Raw genomic sequence first — 26,871 nt, forward strand, 5'->3', positions numbered from 1 at the left:
TGATGGATACTAGTCGGGTTTGTTACTGCTGAGCCACAACGGGAACTCCATATTTTTCAATGATATGTCATGACCAGGCATTATAAATTAAAAGATGTTTCTCAACCTGCGGGCCCTTAAATGCAGTTAAACTCACCAGTTCATAATAGAGCAGAGAAGGATGAAAAGAAAACAGTCAATTTCTAGTGGACATAATACTGTAAAATGTAAATAAGGTATTGCTTTTTGTTCTAGTTTCAAAGAACTCCTTGCAATCAGTATTCTCGAAAAGGGGCCTAAAATTCATTCTGCCCTTTTCTGCAAAGAGAATATATTATACAGTAAAGTCTCACTTTATCCAGCTTTTCTCACCTGGTACTGTTACACACTGAGGTCACCTCAGAGGCTTCAGCTCTAAAACGGCAAGAGTCAGTACCTGCGGCTTTCCGGGTGGAATGAGCGTTTTAGGAAAGAGATACCTTCACCTACTCATCTCTGGCTCACACACCCACACACACAAACATTTTGGTTGGATTATGAACCCACCTTCAGGAGATGGCACTCGATGGCCCTTGGGGTCTCACTACTGATTTCAACCGGGCAGACCCCTCACACACAGGCCTGAGGTCTCGGAAAAAAAGGGCTCTGAAGTCTCCTCAGAATCCCCTGGTGCGGTCTTGCCGGGACTGGCTTTCTCCAGCCTTGGGAACTGCAGACCTCGCCCTCAGGTCAGGGTGCCAGCCTGGCGGAGATAGCAGTGCGCACGCGCAGTCCAGCCGCCACGCCCAGAAGTCTCCGAGCCCCGCCCCGGTGGCTGCTTTGCGTTGACTTTTACGACTCGGAACCAGGTTCCACAGTCCAGTAGGTGACTTCCACCCTGGACCTTTTCCCGTGTTGCGCACTGCATGTGTGTGGCACTCGTCGGGGCAAGAAACTGGCGTGAGTGGCCGCGGAAAAAAATGTGCAGAAGTAGCTCCAGCCCACTAGGGACGATGAGTGGCAGTGAGAATGGGATTGCGGGGGGCGCTCAGAGCCTGGAAGCCCAGAGCCGCCGCGCGAGTTGCCCGCCCCCTTGGGCCTGTGGGTGCTGGAGCAGCGGGGAGGTAGTTGGAGGAACCCTGTGAGAAAATCGGAAGGGTGCTTGTTTGTGAGAGGCCGCGCTCCGTGCCACGTGATGGTTCCACGGCGGTGGGTGCCCTTTTGAGACTGGACCTAGATGAAGGTTGCCAGTAAAAAGAAAGAGTCGGAGTTCCCGTCGTGGCGCAGTGGTTAACGAATCCGACTAGGAACCATGAGGTTGCGGGTTCGGTCCCTGCCCTTGCTCAGTGGGTTAACGATCCGGCGTTGCCGTGAGCTGTGGTGTAGGTTGCAGATGCGGCTTGGATCCCCGCGTTGCTGTGGCTCTGGCGTAGGCCGGTGGCTACAGCTCCGATTCAACCCCTAGCCTGGGAACCTCCATATGCCGCAGGAGCGGCCCAAGAAGTAGCAACAACAACAAAAAGACAAAAGACAAAAAAAAAAAAAAAGAGTCGTCGTTAGGGTAGGCAGTGAGATCAGGAACTGCAGCCGGGAGAGTGGTTTCATCTCTGTCTTAGAGTGAGTGCGATTGTGAGACCTGAGAGGTATGTCTTCCGATCTGGCACAGCGGAGACACAAGGTGCATGTCCTTTTTTGTGAACGTGGATTTCGGTGGCTCTGTGGTGTCGTGTAACATATAGCTGTTTGTCCCGCTGCTGCTTCTAGGCTTCTCAAACGTACTCGTCTACCAAAGAGATGTGAGCACAATTGAGAAATCTGGTTTTGAGTCCTGCAGGACACATTCCAGCTGCTGAGATCCGAATTTTAAATCAAGAATTGCCCTGAGACAGGCTCCTGGGAACGTATTTCTAAAAAGACTCCAAGAACAGGATTCTTTACTCAGATTACGGCTCCCAGATAGTTCTCTGGGGTTCACATATATTTGAGTATGATACCATTTCTTGACCTCTGATGCAGATTGCATAGTCTTACTTGATTTTGGTTATATGTATGAGGTCACGGCGGATATAGTAGTCTTGAAGGGTGGAACATTAAAAAATGCCTAACATTGTTTTTATTTTATGTCATTCAGATTTCTATAAGTCAGTAACAAAATACGAAGTAAATGTGATGAGCGCTTGAATGTCAGAGGGCCACCTGTACACTAGTCTTCCAGAAGAAGAGTTCTGATCCAGAGGTCCTTTGTATTTTGGGGCTTACAAGGGGCCACAGACCCTTTGTAATTGTATAGAATTACCATATATTTGTAAAAATGCATTTTTCAAAGGTGTACATAACCCAAAAGATTAGACCTGGGTAACTGATCTGCAATCTTGTTATACCTTGGGATGCATTTGCACAAAATTAATGATTATGCTACTGGAACTGGTTATGAAAATCATATGACATCCATGAGACAGAATATTATGTAGATAATATAATTTCTGTTTATAAGAATTAATCCTTATAAGAAGAAAATGACTGTGATCTAATGTTAAGGAATCTTAGTATTGTAGATAATTAGTAGTGAAGAAAATTTGAAATTATATATGCAGCTCATTTAAAATGGGAATTTTGTACAAAGTTTTGCAAGGATTATATCCAGAAGGATAGTTTAATTGGTTTCTCATAGAAGAACGAAGGTGTTTAGTCACATTTATTGAGCATTTTCTGTGAACTTTTCTACCTATTTGGTATACATATTCACATTTATATGTGAAGGCAATTTTCCTTTCCATCAGAGTATTTATAGCGAAATGTCTTTAATTATATCAGTGAAGTACAGCTAAAGGATGTTAAAGAAGAGATAAGTGGTATTTATTTTAATCACATTGATTTTTTTCATTGTAGGTCTAGTATTTAGTCTTTTGTTGTTTTGGTTTTTTTTTTGTCTTTTTTCTTTTTAGGGACTCACCTGCGGCCTATGGAGGTTCCCAAGCTAGGGGTCAAATCGGAGCTGCAGCTGCTGGCCTGCACCACAGCTCAGGGCAACACCAAATCTTAACCCACTGAGCAAGGTCAGAGATTGAACTCGCATCCTCATGGATCCTAGTTGGGTTTGTTAACCACTGAGCCATGATGGGAACTCCTAGTATTTATCGATTTTTTTTTTTGGTCTTTTTGCCTTTTCTAGGGCTGCTTCCCGCAGCATATGGAGGTTCCCAGGCTAGGGGTCTAATCAGAGCTGTAGCTGCCAGTCTACGCCAGCGCCACAGCAACGCAGGATTCGAGCCGCGTCTGCGACCTACACCACAGCTCACAGCAACGCCAGATCCTTAACCCACTGAGCAAGGGCAGGGATCGAACCCACAACCTCATGGTTCCCAGTCAGATTTGTTAACCACTGTGCCATGACGGGAACTCCTTGATTTTTTTTTTTAATGAGGAAAACATAGCCTCTTCCCAAAGTGATATCCATAAATATTTATAATACTTTGAAATATCTTAATGTTTTATTTATGGTGATGGAATTAATACAGGCCTATTCCAAAAAAATTTCATTTCCTTAAGGAGTTTATTGAGAAGAAAGCAAGAATAACCCATAATATCTCTAAATCTCTGTTAAATATCGTTAACATTTGGTGTATATTTTTCCAATTTTTCTTTTTCTTTTTTTATGTGGTTTTGTTTTGGCAGAATAAAATTGATCCAGTGAAGGAGACAAAGAGTCTAACTCATAGTTCAAAAAAGAAATGTAATCAACTGATAGGTTTCTTTATACCTCTGTATGTGTAGGGAGAAGAGGGAAGGGCAGAGAATCTTGTTTGAAGAGCATTACAAGTAATAACAGTTATTACAAATGTTATTTGAAACTTAATTACCAGGACACATATTACTCAGTAAGACACCTTTTCATAGTTAATCACTTAGAGATTTAAGATGACTTTCAGGGAGTTCCCGTTGTGGCTCAGCAGTCACCAAACCCGACTAGGATCCGTGAGGATCCGGGTTTGATCCCTGGCCTTGTTCAGTGGGTTGGGAATCCAGAGTTGCTGTGAGCTGTGGTGTAGGTTGCAGTCACCACTCAGACCCCATGTTGCTGTGGCTGTGGTGTAGGCTGGCAGCTGTAGCTCTGATTCAACTCCTAGCCTGGAAACTTTCATGTACTGCAGTGTAGCCTTAAAAAGAAAAAAAAAATTACTTTCGCAAAAAATAACACTCATCTCTGATTTCCAAGGTGACTCGCAAGTACAAACAACATTTCCAAACATAGTTGTTATACCAGAAAATAAATATTATATTTATAAATACTTGCTTAAATCTCTATATTATGCAGAACAATAAGATTCATTCTCCAGCTGGTATTCTTAATTTTATCATACTGTTCTTTGAACAGGTTTATGATTCTGAACAGTTTTTCTTGTTCTTTATAGCTGCTGGGGACTGATGAAGGGGACATTTTCTCTTTTCCTGTCAGATAATCTCTCTCTCTCTTTTGTTGTTTTTGGCTGCCCCGAGGCATATGGAGTTTCTGGGCCATGGGTCAGATCTGAGCCACAGTTGCAGCCTATGCTGTGGCAACACAGGATCCTTAACCCACTGCACCAGGCCAGGATTGAACCTGCATCCTGGCTCTGCAGAGACACTGCCAATCCTGTTGTGCCACAGCAGGAATTTCCTCTCTCTTTTTTTAATTAATGATTTTATTAAGCTGGAGTTCCCGTCATGGCGCAGTGGAAATGAATCCGACTAGGAACCATGAGGTTTCAGGTTTGATTCCTGGCCTGGCGCAGTGGGTTAAGGATCCTGTGTTGCCATGAGCTGTGGTGTAGGTCTCAGACACAGCTAGGATCTGGTGTGGCTGTGGCTGTGGCGTAGGCCCAGGCTACAGCTTGGATTCAGCCCCTACCCTGGGAATCTCCATATGTTTTTTTGTCTTTTTAGGGCCACACCCGTGGCATATGGAGGTTCCCAGGCTAGGGGTCTAAGGGGATCTCAGCTCCCAGATCAGGGACTGAACCAAAGCCATAGCAGTGAAAGCACTGAGTCCTAACCACTAGACCACCTGGAAACACCCATAATTTTTTTTTTTTTTTAAGTTTCTGGGCCAGGGGTTGATCTGGATCAGAGCTGCATCTGTGACCTGTGCCACAGCTTGTGGCAACACTGGATCCTTAACCCATTGAGTGAGACCAGGGATCAAACCTGCATCCTCATGGACACTATGTTGGGTTCTTAACCTGCTGAGCTACAATGGGAACTCCATTTAAAAAAATTTTTTGGGGGGGGCCAAGCCTGTGGCATGCAGAAGTTCTCTGGCTAGGGATTGAACCTCTATCACAGCAGTGACAATGCTGAACCTAGTGAACACTAGGCCACCAGGGAACTCTGTCATAAAATTTTAAATATTAAAATTATAAGAAAGAAGAAATTCAAGTTTTAATATAATAAAACCAAGAAGCACCAGAATTAGCTTCCTTTTATAATAGGAGATTAAGGAGCATGGAATTATTTTCTTTGTCAGTAATGACTGATAATATACCTTAGTCATCATGATATATACAATTTAGTATTTATATGGATTATCTTGCCTAGTGTTCAAAATAGTCAGCTATCATGTATGATATTCTTTTTTTTTTTTTTTTTTTTTTTTGCTTGTTAGGGCCACATCCATGGCATATGGAAGTTCCCAGGCTAGGGGTCAAATTGGAGCTACAGCTGCGAGCCCAACCACAGCCACAGTCATGCGGGATCCAAGCATGAGACCTATACCACAGCTCACAGCAACGCCGGAACCTCAACCCGCTGAGCAAAGCCAGAGATGGAACTCACATTCTCATGGATACTGGTCAGATTTGTTTCCACTGCACCATGATGGGAACTCTGAACAATTCTTTTAATATTGCTTTCTATCAATTATATGATTTAATATCATCCGTAGGAATGGCATAGTATATACAACCATATAACAGACTTAAACCTGTTTGCCAGCTGTGTGATTTTTTATGTTTTGAATTTTGGACTATCAAAAATTATTCTCTGATGTTTATCCTTGTGCATATATACCTTGGAAACTTCTATAAGTTATTTTCTTTAAAATTTTTCTACAAGTGGTATTTTGTAGTCCAAAGTCATACTTCTTTGAATTGTATAAAATAGGCCAGGCTTGGAAAGTGGAATACCTGAAGTAATACAATCACTGAAAAGATGTAATTACCTCCTTCAGAGTATTTATAATCTGTGACGGAAGTTAAAATTTGAATAGGAATAATTTGAAGGTAGTGTGAAAAGGCCACTGGTGAGATTTGGACTGATCTGCCTAAAGGAGACAGGGCTGTGACTGTAGTGATAATAAGCATGTAAACAAATAATACTGGAGTTCCCGTCGTGGCACAGTGGTTAATGAATCCGACTAGGAACCATGAGGTTGCGGGTTCGATCCCTGGCCTTGCTCAGTGGGTTAAGGATCTGGCATTGCTGTGAGCTGTGGTGTAGGTTGCACACGCGGCTGGGATCCCGAGTTGCTGTGGCTCTGGCGTAGGCTTGGCAGCTACAGCTCCAATCCCGTAGCCTGGGGACCTCCATATGCCGCAGAAGCGGCCCAAGAAATGGCAAAAAGACAAAAAACAAAACAAGAAAAACAAATAATACTGAGCACATGGGATCTGTATGGCAGTGAGTGGATTTTTTACTATAATCTTGTAGATTTCATTCTAATGATTTTATAGCTAAATTAATAGGTAATTAATAGGTAAGATAATTCAGCAGCTATCTGGAAGATATCGTGACAGAACTGACATGTTTATTTATTTATTTATTTTTATTTATTTATTTTTTTTTGCTATTTCTTGGGCCGCTTCCGAGGCATATGGAGATTTCCAGGCTATGGGTCTAATCGGAGCCGTAGCCACCAGTCTATGCCAGAGCCACTGTAACGGGGGATCCGAGCTGCGTCTGCAACCTACACCACAGCTCACGGCAACGCCAGATCGTTGACCCACTAAGCAAGGGCAGGGACTGAACCCGCAACCTCATGGTTCCTAGTCGGATTCGTTAACCACTGTGCCACGACAGGAACTCCAGAACTGGCATGTTTAGAAACAAATCCTTCTGTCAAAAAGATCTGAAATGAAGCTGTATTGAGGCTTTCATCACTTCACAAGAGAGAGTACTCAGGGCCTATTTATAAATATTTTATAGCCAAAATTCCAACATAACTGAGAAGAAAATATAAAATGAGTTCAGACATTGGGATCCAAAGGAAACAAAATATAAGCCATTTAGTGAAATGATCTGAATTTAAAGAGCAAAGAACTTTGGAGAAGTCTTCGCCTTAACAAATTAAAAATCATGTAAAGGAGTTCCTGTCATGGCTCAGTGGAAACAAACCCAGCTAGTACCCATGGAGATGTGGGTTCCATCCCTGGTCTTGCTCAGTGGGTTAAGGATTCAGAGTTTCCATGAGCTGTGGTGTAGTTCTCAGATGGGGCTCTGATCCAGCCTTGCTGTGGCTGTGGTGTAGGCTGGCAGCTGTAGCTTCAATTGGACCCCTAGCCTGGAAACTTCCATATGCCACAAGTTTGGCCCTAAAAAGACAAACAAATAAATAAATAAACATCACATACATATTTCATGTTTCTAGTCAGTTGTAAAATGATTATAAAGTAAACTTTAAAAACAAACGAAAAACCAAGATCTAAGTGAAAAGATAGGGATCGCTGATGAATTCTGATCATGGCAAGGTATCTTTTATATCTTCGTTATTTTTTTTCTTGTTTTTTTGTTTTTGTTTTTCATTTGTTTGTTTTTTGCCTCTCTTGTGGCATGTTGAAATCTCCAGGCCAGGGATCTAACCCATGCCACAGCAGTGACAATGCAGGATCCTTAACCCACCAGGCTACAAGAGAACTTCTTGGTTGTATTTCATTGTTTCATGTATGGACTAAAACCCACTAAGTACACAATGACTCATTTCTAAAGACACCTCCACCCCAAAGCAAAATGCAAAATATAGCCAAAAATATGGGCTGTTAATATATAACCATATAAATTTCCAGATTTTCCTATCTTCTGTTTTTATGATTGTCTGCCATTCTCCTCTCTTTATTGATTAATGTATTCTTTTATTTCCTAAATATAAATATATTAGTCAACCTGATTTTTCTGTTGCATATTCATATGGGATATGAATATGGGATATTACATATGGGACATTCTTTTTTTTTTTTTTGTCTTTTTAGGGTCTTTTTATGCATGTGTGCGGCATATAGAAGTTCTCAGCCTAGGGGTTGAATCAGAGCTGTAGCTGCTGACCTATACCTGAATGCTGAATCCTTTAACCCACTGAGCAAGGCCAGGGATTGAACCTGCATCCTCTTGGATACTAGTCAAATTCATTACTGTTGAGCCACAACAGGAACTCCCTGGAATATTTTCCACATGCTGAACTATTCTTCCCAATTTAACATTTAATGACTATTTTGTGTTCTAGCATAATGTTGGTCTGTCATATATTTAACTAGTAAGCTTTATGGGGCTCAGAGGCTGAACATTCCTCATCCATCTCTGATATTTTTATCAACTTCACCCACTTTCATGGCCTCTTTTCTCTCTTAAAGTTGGGAATGGAAAGAGGAAGATCTGCTCAGAGCAGGACCAAGCTGCCCAATCTCAGGTTCACAGCAATCTTATCACAGTGGTACATTGGCCAGAAATTTTTCTCCTGAAGTATCTGGCTCTAGTTTCAGTGGAGAATTGACTCTGTACCCTAGACCCTGGGAACTGAGTGAGGGAATGGACTTGTCCACAGTCCTAACTTACTCAAGTTGTGTGCAGTGCAAAGTGATTTGAAATCCAGACTAGAAGAGCGAAAATAGTAATACTGGCTTAGTCAAGTGGGGAAACACTAAAGCAAACTGGTCTCAAGGTTTTTCCTCTTCTCCCAGGTCTGCATTTTCTGGACTATGCTTTTCTGGTAGAGGAACCCAGAGGACTGATCAGCTCTTGCAGGTCTAAAACCATGGCCCGTGTAAGTTGATGTTTCTCTCCTTGTTGAAATGTGTGTTTTTAGGTCATGTAAGTATTTTCATTAATTTTCTACAAGTTTCCTAAGAGAAAATTCCATCAAATAACCTATTGCCAGGGAAATATATGGCCAGATTACCTAGCACTGTCTCTGTGTGGCCCATTCTAAACTAACTAGCGTTGATGTAATTGTTTACCAAATTATTCAACGTATTTTAAATGCTGATTCTGCCATGAAGGGCAATGATGGGATAGTGGAGTTAAGTTCTTTGAAGTAAAGATTTATGCCATGCAGGTTAGTTTGGAGATGGAGATGATGGTTCTGTTTAACTATCCATGACAAGACTTTGAAGTTTTCCACAGACCTGAGGTTTCCAGGTAGATGAGGTTGAATTTATCATTAAATGATGTGAATCTTAATGTGTAGTGTGAAATTTAATGCTTTGTATGGATTAGTGTATCATTGGGCTTTTAACATGGAGGTCATGGATTTGCTCACAAAACCATGAAACATAAATAGTACAGCTATTTTGTTATTAAATGAGACATGCTAAGTATATGTAACATCTATATAATTGACCAGCCTTCTTCAGTATCATTTAAATCAGTATATTATCTTTTAGTACATATATACACACACACACACACACACACACACATATATATATAAATTCCAGGAGATGGAGATCATTGGTAATCAATGAAGTTACCTGCTCTGCTCAAAATAAGGGAAGTATTCAGTGAGAAATGGTAGATGGCAACAAAAATGCATAGCATTATATATAGTTGATAAAATAGAACCTTAGAATCGTGGAAAACCTTCCAAATGTTGTGCAACTTAATTGAATAAATGATTAAATCTAATTTATTTATAAAATACAGTGTTATATGCCAAAATAATACATGTATTTGTTGAAACAAGCAGAAGTGCTTATGGTAAAATAGGACATAGTGAAGTAGTTGATGCTCAAAGAAAGGCTTAATTATCCAATTCAGTTTTCTAAAATTGGGAAAAATATTCATTAATCGAGAATTTATGAGGTAGATACCATTTAGACATTATTCTTTTTTTTTTGTCTTTCCAGGGCCGCAGCCTCGGCATATGGAGGTTCCCAGGCTAGGGGTCTAATCAGAGCTATAGCCACCGGCCTACACCACAGCCACAGCAATGCCAGATCCGAGCCGCGTCTGCGACCTACACCACAGCTCACGGCAACGCTGGATCCTTAACCCACTGAGAAAGGCCAGGGATTGAACCCGCAACCCCATGGTTCCTAGTCAGATTCGTTAACCACTGAGCCACGATGGGAACTCCTCCTAGACATTATTCTTACATACGTTTTTTTAACTAAGGAGGGAAATGTTATTTTGTCAATTTCCAAATGGTTCAGATATTTATAAGTATCTCAGAGTTTGGAAGACATCTGATTCATGTCTGCAGCCTTTGTAAAAAAAAAAAAAAAGTATACATTGTGCTTTAGTGTCTTTCCACATCACAGATTTACTGCCTACATGCTTTCATTTTCTCTTTTCCTAAAGAGAAGTCCGTCATCTCCTCTGCTTCTACTTTCAACATATTTTCTTTGATTTCCCCACTAATACATGTATTTACTGTTTCAGGGATCCCTGACATTCAGTGATGTGGCCATAGGCTTCTCTCAGCAGGAGTGGGAATGTCTTGATCTTGTTCAGAAGACTTTGTACCGGGATGTGATGATGGAGAACTATGGTAACTTGGTTTCACTGGGTATGTCCATCAGCCGAAGTAACTTAGATTTATGTAGACTCTGCTCTATAGGCTATAGCTTTTTTTACATAGCAATTTTCAGGGCCACCTTTCAAGAAACTAGTTAAATTTGTTTTCTCTCTTCCCCAAAAAGTGGTTTGAGCTTTGTCAGGTTAGAAATGGCAGCTCCAGGAGTTCCCTTGAAGAACATCGGGTTAAAGGTCTGGTGTGGCTGCTGTGGTGTGGGTTTGATCTCTGGCCTAGGAACTTACACATGCTGAGGCCTTGGCCAAAAACAACACCACCAAAAACAACAACAACAATGACAAAGAAATGGCAGCTCCATTAAACACGCTCCTCTTCTCTTCCTTCAATAATATTCACATCTCCCTGTGTTCTTTTTTTTTTTTGCATGTGCTTCTCTCCCATAATGACCAAGCAGCTAAATTAGAAATTTGTGGCATAGGAGTTCCTGTTGAGGCACAGGGGAAACAAATCCAACTAGGAACCATGAGGCTGGGAGTTTGATCCCTGGCCTGGCTCAGTGGGTTAAGGATCTGGCGTTGCTGTGAGCTGTGGTATAGGTCGCAGACGCGGCTCAGATCCTGTGTTGCTGTGGCTGTGGTATAAGCTGGCAGCTGTAGCTCCAATTCGACCCCTAGCCTGGGAACTTCCATATGCTGCAAGTGCGCCCCCCCCCCAAAGAAAAAAGAAAAAGAAATTTGTGGCATATATTATAACCATTGTCAAGGGATCCAAGTTTTTTATTCATTCGTGCCCCAAATTGCTATAATACTCCATTTTATGATCTAAACTAGTTTCAGGGGTATTGGCTTGACAGAGGATCCAGAATTGCTCTCAATATCGAAAGAGCCTCTACAACTTATATGGTGATGGATTAGATAATTGGAATTTATTTAAAACTGTATCAAAAGCATTTCATCTCCAAAAACAAAGTTTATCTGATTTGTGGTTGAAAGTTATAATTCATGAAAATTACATTCAAAGTGGAATAATAATGATAAACAACAGGATCCTATTATATAGCACAGGGAAATATATCCAATCTCTTGGATATATTGGAAAATAATAATAAATAATTGGAATATAATAATAATTGGAAAATAATAATAAAAAGATTGTATATATGTGTATAACTGAGTCACTTTGCTGTATAGCAGAAATGGTACAACATTATAAACTAACTATACTTTAAGTTTAAAAAGTAAAAAATAAAAATAAAAAATAAAAAAATAAAAAGTAAAAAAAACAACAAAAAAAAATGGAATATCTTTTAGCCATCTTTTCTTATGCCCTCTAGTGACATAAAAGCCTAAGAATAATGTTAATAGCTAACATTTTAATTATTGTGTACTAGTTATTATTCTAATCACATTATGGAATTAACTGATTAAAATAACTGAGAGTATTAACTGATTTAATTCCTCCAATGGTGCTGTTATTTCCCTCATTTTATAAATGAGAATCCTGAGGTATAGTGGATTTAAATGAATTGGCCAAGGTTATACCCAGCTGGAAAGTAACAAAGGCAGGAATTGATCCCAGGCTTCTGAGTATGTTTTTAACCACATTAGGCTTACTCTAAGAGTTAGGGAAGATGCGAGTTTAATAAATGAACAGCAGAACAAACACTTTCCCTCTCCTGACTGATATCTTGTTCTTTAATTCTCTTATTCTTCTCTAAAATAGTTGACATCATTATGTCCTTTTATTATAATTTTAATCTTGACTAGTTGCAAGTTAATTTTCCATCCTGTGGCATTCTTTCTTCTTTAAGCAGACCATTACATTTCTAAGCCAGATGTAATCACCTTACTGGAGCAAGGAAAAGAGCCCTGGATGGTTGTGAGGGAGGAAACGGGAAGCTGGAGAACAGGTGAGTAAGAACAAGTCAGGCAGAAGTCCTTTGTGTAAGTGAGAGCCCTGGTGATAGATCAGTTGGTAAACACATTGTCGAAGCATTGGTTGGAAGGCTCCCTTATCGGTGAAGGAAGGCTGGTGATGTGAAAAGGAAATACTCAGCTTCGTCTTAACCTCATTAATTATTCACCGTATTATATTTCATGCTGTTCACTCTCCTTTCACAGCAGAGCTATTTACCTATAATTTGGGCCCAGATTCTTTTTCAGTGTGACTCTGTGTCTTAAAAATAGCATTCATTCCTATGTCTGGTAAATATTTGAATAGTCTGAGTTCAGTTTGGGACCAGTTACGAGTAGAGCTGTTAGGAACGTTTGCGTACAAATATTTTATAGGGTGAATACCTACGAGTGGAATTGTTGAGTAGTAGCTGCATGTTTAACAATTTTAGAAATTTTACATTGCTTAATTCCATTTACTCCATATCCCTTCCAACACTAGGTATTGTCAGTCCTTTAAATTTTAGATATTATAGCTGGTATGTGGCTTTAATTTACATTTTCATAATGACTATGATCTTGAGTTTTTTTTCACTTACTGATCATATTTTTTGGTGTTTACCCATTTGAAGTCATTATTTTCTTGTATTTGAGGGTTAACTATTCTTTTTTTTTTTTTGTCTTTTTGTCTTTTTTGTTGTTGTTGTTGTTGCTATTTCTTGGGCCGCTCCCGCGGCATATGGAGGTTCCCAGGCTAGGGGTCCAATCGGAGCTGTAGCCACCGGCCTACGCCAGAGCCACAGCAACGCGGGATCCGAGCCGCGTCTGCAACCTACACCACAGCTCACGGCAACGCCGGATTGTTAACCCACTGAGCAAGGGCAGGGACCGAACCCGCAACCTCATGGTTCCTAGTCGGATTCGTTAACCACTGCGCCACGACGGGAACTCCTATTCTTTATTTTGGATACAAAGTCCTTTTGGAATATTAAAAATATTTTTCTCACAATGTGACTTACCTATTAATTTTATTAACAATATCTTACAAGGAGTTTTTAAATTTTTATGTATTCCCAATTATCAAATTGCTCTTTTATGATTTTTGGGGGGTTATATTATCCAGGAAATCTTTGCCTCCTCCAAGGTTGCAAAGTATTTTGCCTATTTTTTTCTTGACCTTTTATAATTTTTATTTTTATGTTTAGGTCTGTATCCATTTTGAGTTAGTTTTTTATTATGGTGTGAGTAGGGGCCAGGACTCGTGTCTTCCCTATGGATGTCCAGTTATTCAAGCAGAATTTTAAATTTATTTTTCATTTTTATTTTTTGCTTTTTGGGGCCACATCCGCAACATGGAAGTTCCCTGGCTAGGGGTCAAATCAGAGCTACAGCTGCCAGCCTACACAGCCATAGCAATGCAGGATCCAAACCACATCTGCAACCTACACCACAGCTCACGGCAACACTGGATCCTTAACCCACTGAGCGAGGCCAGGGATGGAACCCACATCTGCATGGATACTAGTCGGGTTCGTTTCCATTGTGCCACAACAGGAACTCCTGATTAGCATTTTTAAAAAAGGAATTTCCTGGAGTTTCTGTGTGGTTTAGCAGGTTAAGAACCCGACTAGTATCCATGAGGATGTGGGTTCCATCCCCGGCCTCGCTCAGTGGGTTAAGGATCTGGCATTGCCACAAGGTGCATTGTAGGTCGCAGATGGAGCTTGGATCTGGTATGGCTATTGCTGTGGGATAGCTGTTGCCTAGCCTGAGAACTTCCATATGCCACAGGTGCCCTTAAAAAGAAAGAAAAAAAAAAAAGAATTTTCTTTCCCCATTGAATTGCTTTGACTACCTTTGTCAAAAGTAAAATCATTGTACATATGTATGTCTGTTTCTAGTCTCTATTGTGTTTTTCGTGTTGGCATAGAAAATAAAGTCTTACAGTAGGTTTTTTCATTTGTGACTTTTGTTGAATTGAGATAGTTTTCTTTTCTTCCTAGTTTCTGAGTTTATCTATCTGCCTATCTATCTGTTCCCTGAATGGGTATTCAATTTTGTGAAGTACTTTATCTGAATCTATTAAAGTGATTATTTTTCAAAACTTTGTATTCCTTGTATCCCTTCATAATCCTTCCTGCTCTATCTCCCTCCAACTTTCCTTTTTTTTTTTTCTTTTTTTTGTCTTGTCTTTTTAGGGCCTCACCCATGGCTTATGGAGGATCCCAAGCTAGGGCTTGAATTGGAGCTGTAGCCGCTGGCCTACACCACAGTCACAGCAATGCCAGATCCCAGCTGCACCTTCGACCTACGCCACAGCTCATGGCAATGCCAGATCCTTAACCCACTGAGCAAGGCCAGAGATCAAACATGTGTCCTCATGGATGCTAGTCAGATTTGTTTCTGCTGAGCCATGACGGGAACTCCCAGCTTTCCAACTTCTTAGGTAAGCACTCATCTACTTTCTGTCACAACAGAGTTGATTGCATATCTACCATTTTATATAAACAGAATGATAGTGTGAGTTTTTCATCTTGCTTCCTTTAGTCAGCATAATTATGTCGTAGATAATCCATGTTGTTATATATATTTTACTTTTTTTTTTTTGTATTTTTGCCATTTCTTGGGCCGCTCCCTCGACATATGGAGGTTCCCAGGCTAGGGGTCGAATTGGAGCTATAGCCACTGGCCTACACCACAGCTACAGCAACGTGGGATCCTAGCTGTGTCTGAGACCTACACCACAGCTCACGGCAACGCCGGATCCTTAACCCACCGAGCAAGGCCAGGGATCGAACTTGCAACCTCATGGTTCCTAGTTGGATTTGTTAACCACTGAGCCACGATGGGAACTCCTATATATTTTACTTTTTATTGCTCAATACTACACCAGGATTTGGTTGTACCACAATTTGCTTTTGAATGGACATATGCTTTCATTTTTTTTTTTTTTTGCCAAATACCTAGGAGTTGAATGTCTGAAATGTATGGTAGGTATACATTTAAATTTGTAAGATTTTAAATTTAAATTTAGATAAATAAGATTATAAATTTAAAATTGTAACAAACTGTTTTACAGTATTGTTATATCATTTCACATTTCCACTAGCTGAACAATTCATATGGTCAGTCTTTACTTTTCATCTTTGAATAAGTATATCGTGGCATTTTGTTGTGGTTTTGTTTTTTCCATAATGACTAATGATGCTGAGTATCTTATTTGCTGTCTTCTTTGGTTTATTATTTTTTAAACTCTTTTGTCTGTTCTGTTAGGTTGTTTGTTTTCTTATTGAACTTTAGTTTTTGTATTTTACCTTAAAAGATATCCTTATTATTCTCTTGTTTACTGTGACTATTCCTTTCATTCTTATAGCAGTGACTTTGGAGAATAGAAGCTTTCAATTTTGACAAAGTGGAATTTATCAATTTATTCATTATGAATCATGGTTTTTGATGTTGTATCTAAGAATTTTTTTGTCTAGCTCAAGGTCACACAATTTTTCCTTTTTTTCCTCAAAATTTTTATAGTTTTATGTTTTATAGTCTGTGATCAATTTGTGATTTATTTTTGTTCATCAAAATATTGATTCTTTTTTTGGCATATGACTATTACAGTTGTTCCCACATCATTTCTTAAAAAGACTATCCTTTCTTCACTCTGTTGCCTTTGAAATAATGAAAGGAAGTTTTCCATATATGTATGCATGGATTTCTGATAATCTGTTCCTCTGATTGTTGTGTCTCGATGTCAGTATTAAATTTGTTGTTTACTGTGTCTTCATAAGTCTTATATTATAATTAAGTAGTGTTTTAGTCCTTCTCCTATAGTCTTTTCCAAGTTGTTTTGACTCTTCTAGGTTCTTTGCATTTCCCTATAAATTTTAGGATCAGATTGCCAATTTCATCATAGACAACAAAAAAGTGTGCTGGGATTTTTACTGGGCGTACATTGAATCTATGAATCAATTTCATCAATCATTATTTATCAAGTTTTCATTACATGAACTTTTTTGGCCATGCCCACAGCATGGGGAAGTTCCAGGGCCAGGGACTGAACCTGAGCCACAACAGTGACAATGCCAAAACTTTAACATCTAGGCCACCAGGGAACTCCCAGTATGTCCTACTTTTAATGCTACTTTATTTATTTCATAAGCTGCATGCTATATGAAAATTCCCAGGCCAGGGATTGACCTATAGCTGCAGCAATGCTAGATCCTTAAACCAACTGCACCAGGCTGAGGATCAGACTTGCACCTCTGCAGTGACCCGAGCTGCTGCAGTCAAATTCTTAACCCACTGCATCACAGCAGGAACTCCGATGCTACTTTCCTTTTTTTTTCTTTTCTTTTCTTTTTTTTTTTGTTTTTTTAGGGCTGCACCCTCAGCAGGCTAGGGGTCAAATTGGAGCGGTAGCCACTGGCCTACAACACAGCCACAACCATGTCAGATCCAAGCTGTGTGTGCAATCTACACCACAGCTTATGGCAATGCTGGATCCTTAACCTACTGAGCAAGGCCAGGGATCCAACCTGCGTCCTCCTAGATGCTAGTCAGATTCGTTTCTGCTGAACCACGACAGGAACTCCCCAATGCTACTTTAAATTGTATTTATAAAATTTGACTTCGAGTATTCTCTGATATTTACATAATGGTCGTATATGCTTCAGCCTTGCTAAACTCAATTATTATTTTCTAGTAGCTGTTTTGTAGATTATAGCTGAGTTTCTACACATGTGATTAAGTAATCTGTGATTAAAGACATTTTTGTTTTTTAATTTTTCTCCTGCCTGTCTTTATTTTCTTGCTTTATTGCACTGCCTTGAATCTCTAGTCCAGTGTTGAGTAGAAGTGGTGAGAGCATAACTTTCTACTGTTCCTTAGCATATGTAGTAAGCACAATTCACCATTGGCTATGATGTTAGCTGTGGAGTTTTTGCAGATGAGCTTTGCTAGGTTAAGTTATTTTTTCCTGGTTTGCTGTGAGTTTTTATATGGGATGGATGTGGCTTTTGTTAAATGCTTTAAAAAAATTTTTTTTAGGAGTTCCTACTGTGGTATAATGGGTTAAGAATCCAACTGCAGTGGCTCGGGTTGCTGTGAAGGTGCAAGTTTGATCCCTACCCGGGCACAATGGCCTAAAGGATCCAGTGTTGCTGCAGCTGTGTCAAAGTTTGCAGCTGCAACAAGGATTTAATCCCTGGCCCAGGAAATGCCATATCCCACAGATGTGGCCATAAAAAAAAATTTTTTTTTAGACATGAAAAAAAAATTACCAATTTTATTTTGTCAATATAGTGAATTATATTGATAGAATTTTTAGCCATCACTGTGGTCTGCATGTTTCTGTCCCTTAGCATTCATACCTTGAAATCCTAACCTCACAAGATGATGGCATTAGGAGGAAGGGCCTTTGGGAGGGGTTTAGGTCATGAAGGTGGAGGAGCCCTTATGAGTGGAATTAGTGTTCTTATAAAGAGTTCCCATAGCAGTCCCTAATTCCTCTCATCTTGTGAGGACATGTTGAGAAGGCACTAGCTATGAACCAGGAAAAAGGACATCACCAGAACATCACCATACTGGTGCCTTGATTTTGGACTTCTCTGGAAGCAAGAGAAATAAATTTCTGTTGTTTATAAGCTACCCAGTCTATGGTGCAAAAGAGCTAAGACAGGCATGATGTATTATCTTTTTTTTTTATAATTTTTTTTATTTTCCCACTGTACAGCAAGGGGGTCAGGTTATCCTTACATGTATACATTACAATTACATTTTTTCCCCCACCCTTTCTTCTGTTGCAACATGAGTATCTAGTTTTATATATTGGTGGATTCTGTTTGTTACGACAGTGTTTAGTATTTTGCATATATGTTTACAAGGTTGTATAGTGTGTAACTTTCACTCCTTATGTTGTTTTTCCTCTCTTTGGTGGCAGATTAACTAGCTGCATAGTGATTCACGACTCAATTTTCTGGGAGAGTTTGTTTAGAGTCAGTACTACTTCTTCATTAAGTATTTGAAACAATTCACCAGTGATACCTCCTGTGCTTGGAATTTCCTTTGTGGAAAGGTTTTCAAATTGTTTACTAGATATAGTAATTATATTTAATTTATATCCTTCTCATGCATGTTGTCATTGTTGGTAATGGTGAATGTTGTAGTGATCTATACCTAAATACCAAATTAAGAAATTTCCTTCTCTGGCTGTTTTTGTACCAGCATTCCCCCATTACTTTCCAGTTTGGTAGTACTCCCTCTCATTGTTCTTTTTATTTATTTATTTATTTTTTTGTCTTTTTGCCTTTTCTAGGGCTGCTCCTGCAGCATATGGAGGTTCCCAGGCTAGGGGTCTAATCAGAGCTCTAGCCACTGGCCTACGTCAGAGCCACAGCAATGCCAGATCTGAGCCACATCTGCGACCTACGCCATAGATCTTGGCAACACCAGATCCTTAACCCACTGAGCAAAGCCAGGGATCAAACCTGAAACCTCATGGTTCCTAGTCAGATTCATTAACCACTGAGCCATGATGGGAACTCCTCCCTCTCATTGTTCGTATAGCCAGAAATAGTGTGGAGTTTCTGTTGGAATTTTTGTAGCCCATGCTTGCCCCACAATAACTGGGACCTGCGCTTGAAGCAAGTGCCTGAAAGTGAGTTAAGCAAGAAACTCAGTTCAGTCTGGGTGCTTTGTAAAGTCTGGCTCCTTTCCAATACCCTCCTTCTTTTATTTGCAGTCCTTCTGTAGTTAATTTTTGTATTCTGTCAAGTGTTTATAGTTGAAATCAATCAAAGAGGGGGATGGACTGTAGGCACTTCATGACACCATCCTGGAGTCTTTTTTTTGTCTTTTTTTGCCTTTTCTAGGGCCGCTCCTTTGGCATATGGAGGTTCCCAGGCTAGGGGGTCGAATCGGAGCTATAGCCACTGGCCTACACCACAGCCACAGCAACGCGGGATCTGAGCTGCGTCTGCAACCTACACCACAACTCAGAGCAACGCCAGATCCTTAACCCATTGAGCAAGGTCAGGGATCGAACCTGCAACCTCGTGGTTCCTAGTTGGATTCGTTAACCACTGCGCCACGACGGGAACTCCCCCATCCTGGAGTCATTTAATGATGAGAAATGTTTTCTGTCTCTTGTTTCATTGCTGACTCACGACTTTTTATTGCATGCTTAATATCTGTCACAATGACTTTTACGCTTCTCTTTGTTCTGTATGTGTCTTTGTCGAGCTAGTTGTTAAACATTCACCAGTGCTCTACTGCATAAATTATTTCTGAGCCCACCTTTACATTTTCAAGTTTTATAGCCATATTTTAAAGTTCTTTAAACCATCGTCTAATGGGTGAAATTTTCATTTTTCTCTTTTATAAAATGTTTTGTGGTGAAAGAAACTTTTCTTATTTGTTCTAGATTTTGAATCAAGATATGATATAATCAGCTATGGAAATACGTACATTTCTACAAAACCTTCATCTCTTACTCTGCATCACAGAATCAATAATGGAGAGAAACCATACAGATGCAAGGAATGTGGGAAGGCCTTTAGTCGTCATACAGACCTTAGAGTACATCAAATAATTCATACTGGTGAGAAACCGTATGAATGTAGGGACTGTGGCAAAGCCTTTAGTCGTCTTACAGACTTTAAAGTACATAAGAGAATTCATACTGGTGAGAAACCCTACGAATGTGAAGAATGTGGGAAGGCCTTTAGTCGTGCCTCAAACCTTGCTCAACATGGAAGAGTTCATACTGGTGAGAAATCCTATGGATGTAAGGAATGTGGGAAGGCCTTCAGTGACATTGGAACACTTAGAATACATCAGAGAATTCATACTGGTGAGAAACCCTATGAATGTAAGGAATGTGGGAAGGCCTTTAGTCAAGCCTCAAATCTTATACAACATGACAGGATTCATACTGGTGAAAAACCCTATGAATGTAAAGATTGTGGAAAGGCTTTTAGTCATGCTTCACATCTTGTTAGACATGAGAGAATTCATACTGGTGAGAAACCCTATGAATGTAAGGAGTGTGGGAAGGCTTTTAGGAGTAGCCATCAACTCACTATACACCATAGATTTCACACTGGTGAGAAACCCTATGAATGTAAGGAATGTGGGAAGGCCTTTAGTGTGTATGGACGACTTACTCGGCATGAAAGTATACATAGTGGTAAGAAACCATTTGAATGTAACCAATGTGGGAAGTCCTTTAGGCTCAGTTCAAGCCTTAAGGTACATCAGAGTATTCATACTGGTGAAAAACCCTTTGAGTGCTACAAATGTGGGAAGTCCTTTAGACTTAGCTCAATGCTTAAGGCACATCACAGAATTCATACTGGAGAGAGACCTTATGGGATATATGTATAGTAGACAGTGGGATTGCAGCACTGGAGAAACAGTTTAAATGAAGAGAATGTGAGAAAGCTTTTCACATTTCAGTTCTTATAAAGCATCAACTAATTTGTGCTGGCAAGAACTCCTTGGAATTTAAATAATATTTGAAGTGTTTCAGTTATGACCCAAATACTGCTCACCTTCAGAGAATTTATATTGTACTTTATATTAGAAAATCTTCTATGGAATTTTATATGTGGACTATGTTTTACTATTCACTGGGTGGCTCTTTGGCCAAGGGTACAAGGCAGTGGGTGCCACCAAGGAAAAGACCAGTGCATGATTTGAGGTCATTAAGAACAAAAAATATACCCTGGGAAAAATACACAGTGTTTACTTACAGTAAGAGGGGAAGTAGAGGCACAAAGTCAAGGTCCTTGCAATGTGTTAGTAACCCATGGCCAGCAGATCAACTCCACATCTGACATGGGCAGTATAGCTGCTCACAGCCCACTTTGTTCTGCAGTGGCAGAATACCACCTTCTTTTTTTTTTGTCTTTTTGCTATTTCTTGGGCCACTCCCACAGCATATGGAGGTTCCCAGCCTAGGGGTTGAATCGGAGCTGCAGCCACCGGCCTACGCCAGAGCCACAGCAACACTGGATCCGAGCCGCGTCTGCAACCTACACCACAGCTCACGGCAACGCCGGATCGTTGACCCACTGAGCAAGGGCAGGGACTGAACCCACAACCTCATGGTTCCTAGTGGGATTCGTTAACCACTGCGCCACGACGGGAACTCCCAGAATACCACCTTCTTCCACATGAAGTCTGACATCCAGAAAACTGGGGGCTTGTCTGAGTGCCACTGACACCTGTGATTAAGCAGATCAAAGGAGTCTGACACAGAGATAGCTATTCATCCACAGGACAGTAAGCCTAGCAATCTATGAGAGCTCTTTATTATTTTGGTAAAGGAATATTGCAGCCCCAAGAAGTTCCACTCTTTTTTCCCACCAGCTTTACTGAAGTATAATTGGCAACAAAAACAACAACAACGAAAAGCCCTCTAAATTTAAGGCATACAAGTGGTGCTAAAGGAGAAATTTATAGCTATAAACATTTAAATTAAAAAACAAGAAAGGAGAAGTTCCCTTGTGCAGTGGGTTAAGGATCCAGTGTTGCTGCCACAGCTGTGGTGCAAGCTTCAAGTATGGCACGGGTTTGATCCCTGGCTTGGGGAACTTCCACATGCTGGGGGTACAGCAAAAATAATAATAATAAAATATAAAAAATAAAAAGCAAGAAATGTCTCAAAAATAACAACCTAACTTTATAGCTTAAGGAACTAGAAAAAGAATGAACAACACAAAGCTAGCAGAAGGAAGGAAATAATAAAGATTAGAGCAGTGATAAATGAGAGAATAGAGTAAAAACAGAAAATCATGAAACCAAAAGTTCTTCAAGAAGGTAACAAAATTGGCAAACCTTTAGCTAGATGCATTATGAAAAAAGGGAGGAGATTCAATTATAAAATCAAAAGTGGGAAATTTATGAGGATGTGGATTTGATCCCTGGCCTTGCTCAGTGGGTTTCGGATCCAGCATTGCTGTGAGATGTGGTGTAGGTTGCAGACGCAGCTCAGATCCTGCATTGCTATGTCTGGTATAGGCCAGCAGCTGTAGCTCCAAATTGCCCCCCTCGCCTGGGAACTCCCACATGCCTTGGGTGTGGCCCTAAAAAAAAAAAAAATCAAAAGTGAAAGTCGGGGGACATTATTGCTGATTCTATAGATGGGTATTTTACTTTTTTTTTTTTTTTAAGAGCCGAACCTGCAGTACATGTAAGTTCCCTGGCTAGGAGTCAAGTCAGAGCTGCAGCTGCCAGCCTGTGCCACAACCCCAGCAACATGGGATCTGAGCTGCGTCTGCAGCCTACACCAGAACTCATGGCAGTGCCAGATCCTTAATCCACTAAGCAAGGCCAGGGACTGAATCTGCATCCTCGTGGATACTAGTTGGGTTCATTACTGCTGAGCCCCAATGGGAACTCCTTACTGATTCTATAGAAATGAAAGGATTTTAATATATAGAAATGAACAAGTGTATGCTAATTAATTGGATAACCTACATGAAGTGGACAAATTCCTAGAACCATAAAACCTACCAAAACTTAATCATGAAGAAAGAGAAAACCTGAATAGATTGGTAACTACTCTATAACTAGTAAGGAAGTAACAGTCATATGAAAAGTCTCCCAACAATGTCAAGTCCTGGACCTGGTGGCTTCACTGGTGAATTTAAACAAGAACCAATACCAGTCTTTCTCAAACTTCAAAAATGTTGAAGAAGAGGGAATACTTCCTAACTGATTCTTTGCAGCACAACCCTATTACCAAAGTTAGTCAAAAACACTTTAAGAAAGAAAACTACAGAACAATGTCACTATGATCATTGATCCAAAAAAACCTCAACGAAATAGTAGCAAACAGAATTCAGTAGCATATTAAAAGGATTATACACAATGACCAGATGGGATTTATTCATGTAATGCAAGGGTGGTTCAGCATATGGAAGTTCACCAAGGTACCATGTCACATCAGCAACATGAAGGGAAAAAAACCCATTTCAGGAGTTCCTGAAATAAGTGTACAGTGAAAGCTACAAAACATTGTGGAAACAAATTATGGAAGACATAAGTGGAAGTATACCTCATGTTCATGGATTGGAAGACTTAATGTTATTAAAATGCCAGTACTACCCAAAGCAGTCTACCAATGACATTTTTTACAGGCATTTTAAAAACCCACCCTAAAATTCCTATGGAATCTAAAAGGACTTCCAAAAGCCAAAACAATCTTGAACAAAACTGGAGGACACACTTCCCTTCAAAATTTACTGTAAAGCTGCAGTACTCAAAACGCTGGGGTAGTCACATGAAGACAGACATAACAACAAATGGGATAGACTAGAAAGCCCAGAAATAAGCCCTTGCTATATGGTCAAGTGATTTTGACAAGGCTGCTAAGACCATTCTATGAAGACAGCATCATTGGTGCTGGGAAAACTGGATATCTACATGCAAAAGAATGTGGACCCTTGCCTAACACCATGTACAGGAATTATCTCAAAATAGACTGAGGACCTAAAACAGTAGCATTCTTAGAATAAAACAAGACAAAAGCTTCAGGACATTGGATTGGGCAGTGTTTTCTTGGATATGACACCAAAGATACAGGTAGCAAAAGAAAATAAGACAAATTGGACTTAATGAAAAATTAAAAAATTTTTATATCAAAAGACACTATCCAGGAGTTCCTGTCTTGGTGCAGTGGTTAACAAATCCGACTAGGAACCATGAGGTTGCAGGTTTGATACCTGGCCTTGCTCAGTGGGTTAAGGATCCGGCGTTGCCATGAGCTGTGGTGTAGGTCGCAGATGTGGCTCGGATCCCGCGTTGCTGTGGCTCTGGCGTAGGCCAGTGGCTACAGCTCCGATTTGATCCCTATCATGGGAACTTTCATATGCTGCGGGAGCAGCCCTAGGAATGGCAAAAAGACAAAAAAAAAAAAAAAGACACTATCCATTTCAGATACTCTCATTAAAGCTAATGGAATATGATTCTCAATAAATTATTTTTGAAAGATACTTGCCTGTAATTATGTATCTCCTTCAGTAGATGAGAATATGTAGGTTGTGGTTACCTGGAAGAAAAAAAAGAAAAAGACACTATCCACAGAGTAAAAAAGCAATCCACAGAATGGGGGGAAATACTTGCAAATCATATATCTGATAAGAAATAACATCCAGAATATGGAGAAACTTCTAAAACTCAACCAACAACATAAAAGAATTCATAAATGAGCAAAGGACTTGAATAGACATTTCTCCAAAGAAGATATATGCCTGGGGGTTAAGCACATGAAAATATGCTTAACATCACTAATCAAAGAAATGCAAATCAAAACTACAAGATACCACCTCATTCTATTAAGATGGCTACTATTCGAAAAGAGAAAAGAGTAAGTTTTGGAAAGGATGTTGAAAAGGTGGAACCCTTCTGCTTTATTGGTGGGAATGTAATATGGTACAACTATTGTGAAAAACTGTGTACATTCCTCAAAAAATTAAAACTAGAATTACATGTGATCCAGCAATTCCACTTTTGGGTATATCCCTAAAATAACTGAGGTCACAGTCTCTAAGAGCTAGTCTACATTCACGTTCACAGCAGGATTGTTCACATTAGCTAAAACGTAGAGGAAAACCAACTTATATAAGTCAAATGTTCATACATAAAATGGAAGGTTATTCAGTCTTTAAAAAGGAAATTTAGCAATATACTAAACAAAGATAAACCTTGAAGACATTTTCATAAACTGTCATGAAAGGCAAAGACTGTATAATTCTGCTTATATGAGGTACTTAGAATAGTCAAGAATCATAGAACTCATTTTAACTTAATTGCCTTTTGAACCCTATATCCAAATACAGTTGTCTTCTCAGGTACTGGGGGTTAGGATTTCAATATATGAATTTTGGGCAGGCACATTTAAGTCCATAACAGGTCAAATTGATAAAGCATGGTCCAAAGCCTCAGGCATTCAAAAAAACCATTTTTAGACAAGATACTCCAAGAGATCAGAAATTATTTCCCAGAAGCTGGTGAGGGGTCAGCCCTTTCTTGGAATGTGTAGAATTTGGGCAAACCAAGGCTAATGTGTTATCAGTTGACTACACACCATACAAGCACTAAACCTAAGAAAGCTAATCAAGAAAATAAGAATAGCTAGAGATAAAGAGGAATATGATGATAAAAAGTGACCTCATTTAAGTATTTGAGGGTTTCCTGTTGTGGCTCAGAGGGTTAAGAACCCAGTGTTGTCTCTGTGAGGATGCGTGTTTGATTCCTGGCCTCGTTCAGTGAGTTAAAGACCCGGCTTCGCTGCAGGCATAGGTCACAGATGTGGTTCAGATCCGCTGTGGCTGTGGTGTAGGCCTGCAGCTATAGTTCTCATTTGACCTTTGGCCCAGGAACTGCCACTTGCTGCAGGTGTGGCCATAAAAAGAAAAAAATAAAATAAAATATTTGAAGAGTTCTTGCTGTGGCACAACTGGATCAGAACTTGGTCTCTGCAGCACCAAGAATGCAGGTTCAATCCCCAGCCCGGCACAGTGGATTAAAGGATCCAGCATTACCATAGCTGCAGCATAGGTTGCAACTGGCTCAGATCTGATCCCTGACCCAGGAACTCTATATGCCACTTGGCTGCCAGAAAAGGAAATAAAATATTTGAAGTAAGAAATGACAACACAGGAGTTCCCGTCGTGGTGCAGTGGTTAACAAATCCGACTAGGAACCATGAGGTTGCGGGTTTGGTCCCTGCCCTTGCTCAGTGGGTTAACGATCCGGCGTTGCCATGAGCTGTGGTGTAGGTTGCAGACGCGGCTCGGATCCCGCGTTGCTGTGGCTCTGGTGTAGGCCGGTGGCTATGGCTCCGATTGGACCCCTAGCCTGGGAACCTCCATATGCCGCGGGAGCGGCCCAAGAAATAGCAACAACAACAACAACAACAACAAGAAATGACAACGCAAAGGTAAAATAGAAAAGCTGGTGATTACAGTGAAGGGCTTTTAACCCACCTCCCTTAATAAAGAACAAGCAGAGGAAAAAGTCAGTAAAGAGAATATCTGAGTAACATGAGGAATAAAGAATACAATACCCAGTAATGACTGAATATGCTATTTTCCCATGCATATGGAACAATAGAAAAATTAATCATATGGTTGAGCCATAGGTTTCAATGCATTTTAAAAGATTAGAATTGTTCAGGTCATGTCCTAGGAGTAGAAGGGATCTTATATCTTAAAGTGTTTTACCTACAAAAAAATTTTCTTGGTGAAATATTGAATACTTTTCCCCTGAGGTTTGGAGTAAGACAGAATATCCACAGTCACC

At 40.1% G+C, this 26,871-nt stretch overlaps 1 protein-coding gene across 3 annotated transcripts; it reads left to right on the forward strand.

The window, feature by feature from the left end:
• Positions 1–811: 811 nt before the first annotated feature.
• Positions 812–21,491, forward strand: LOC125134215 (zinc finger protein 607-like). Of its 3 annotated transcripts, none has more exons than XM_047793229.1 (5): positions 812–918; positions 8,883–8,965; positions 10,582–10,708; positions 12,486–12,584; positions 19,985–21,491. In XM_047793229.1, exons 1-5 carry the CDS (start codon positions 885–887, stop codon positions 20,944–20,946), a joined length of 1,305 nt encoding a protein of 434 aa, XP_047649185.1. In that variant the 5' UTR covers positions 812–884; the 3' UTR covers positions 20,947–21,491. The 3 variants fall into 3 exon arrangements, with proteins under 3 accessions (XP_047649185.1, XP_047649186.1, XP_047649188.1); XM_047793230.1 differs by having other exon boundaries at positions 12,489–12,584; XM_047793232.1 differs by lacking the exon at positions 12,486–12,584.
• The last annotated feature ends 5,380 nt before the right edge of the window (positions 21,492–26,871 follow it).

Source organism: Phacochoerus africanus, chromosome 8 (assembly GCF_016906955.1).
Source record: "Phacochoerus africanus isolate WHEZ1 chromosome 8, ROS_Pafr_v1, whole genome shotgun sequence".
NCBI lineage: Eukaryota > Metazoa > Chordata > Mammalia > Artiodactyla > Suidae > Phacochoerus > Phacochoerus africanus.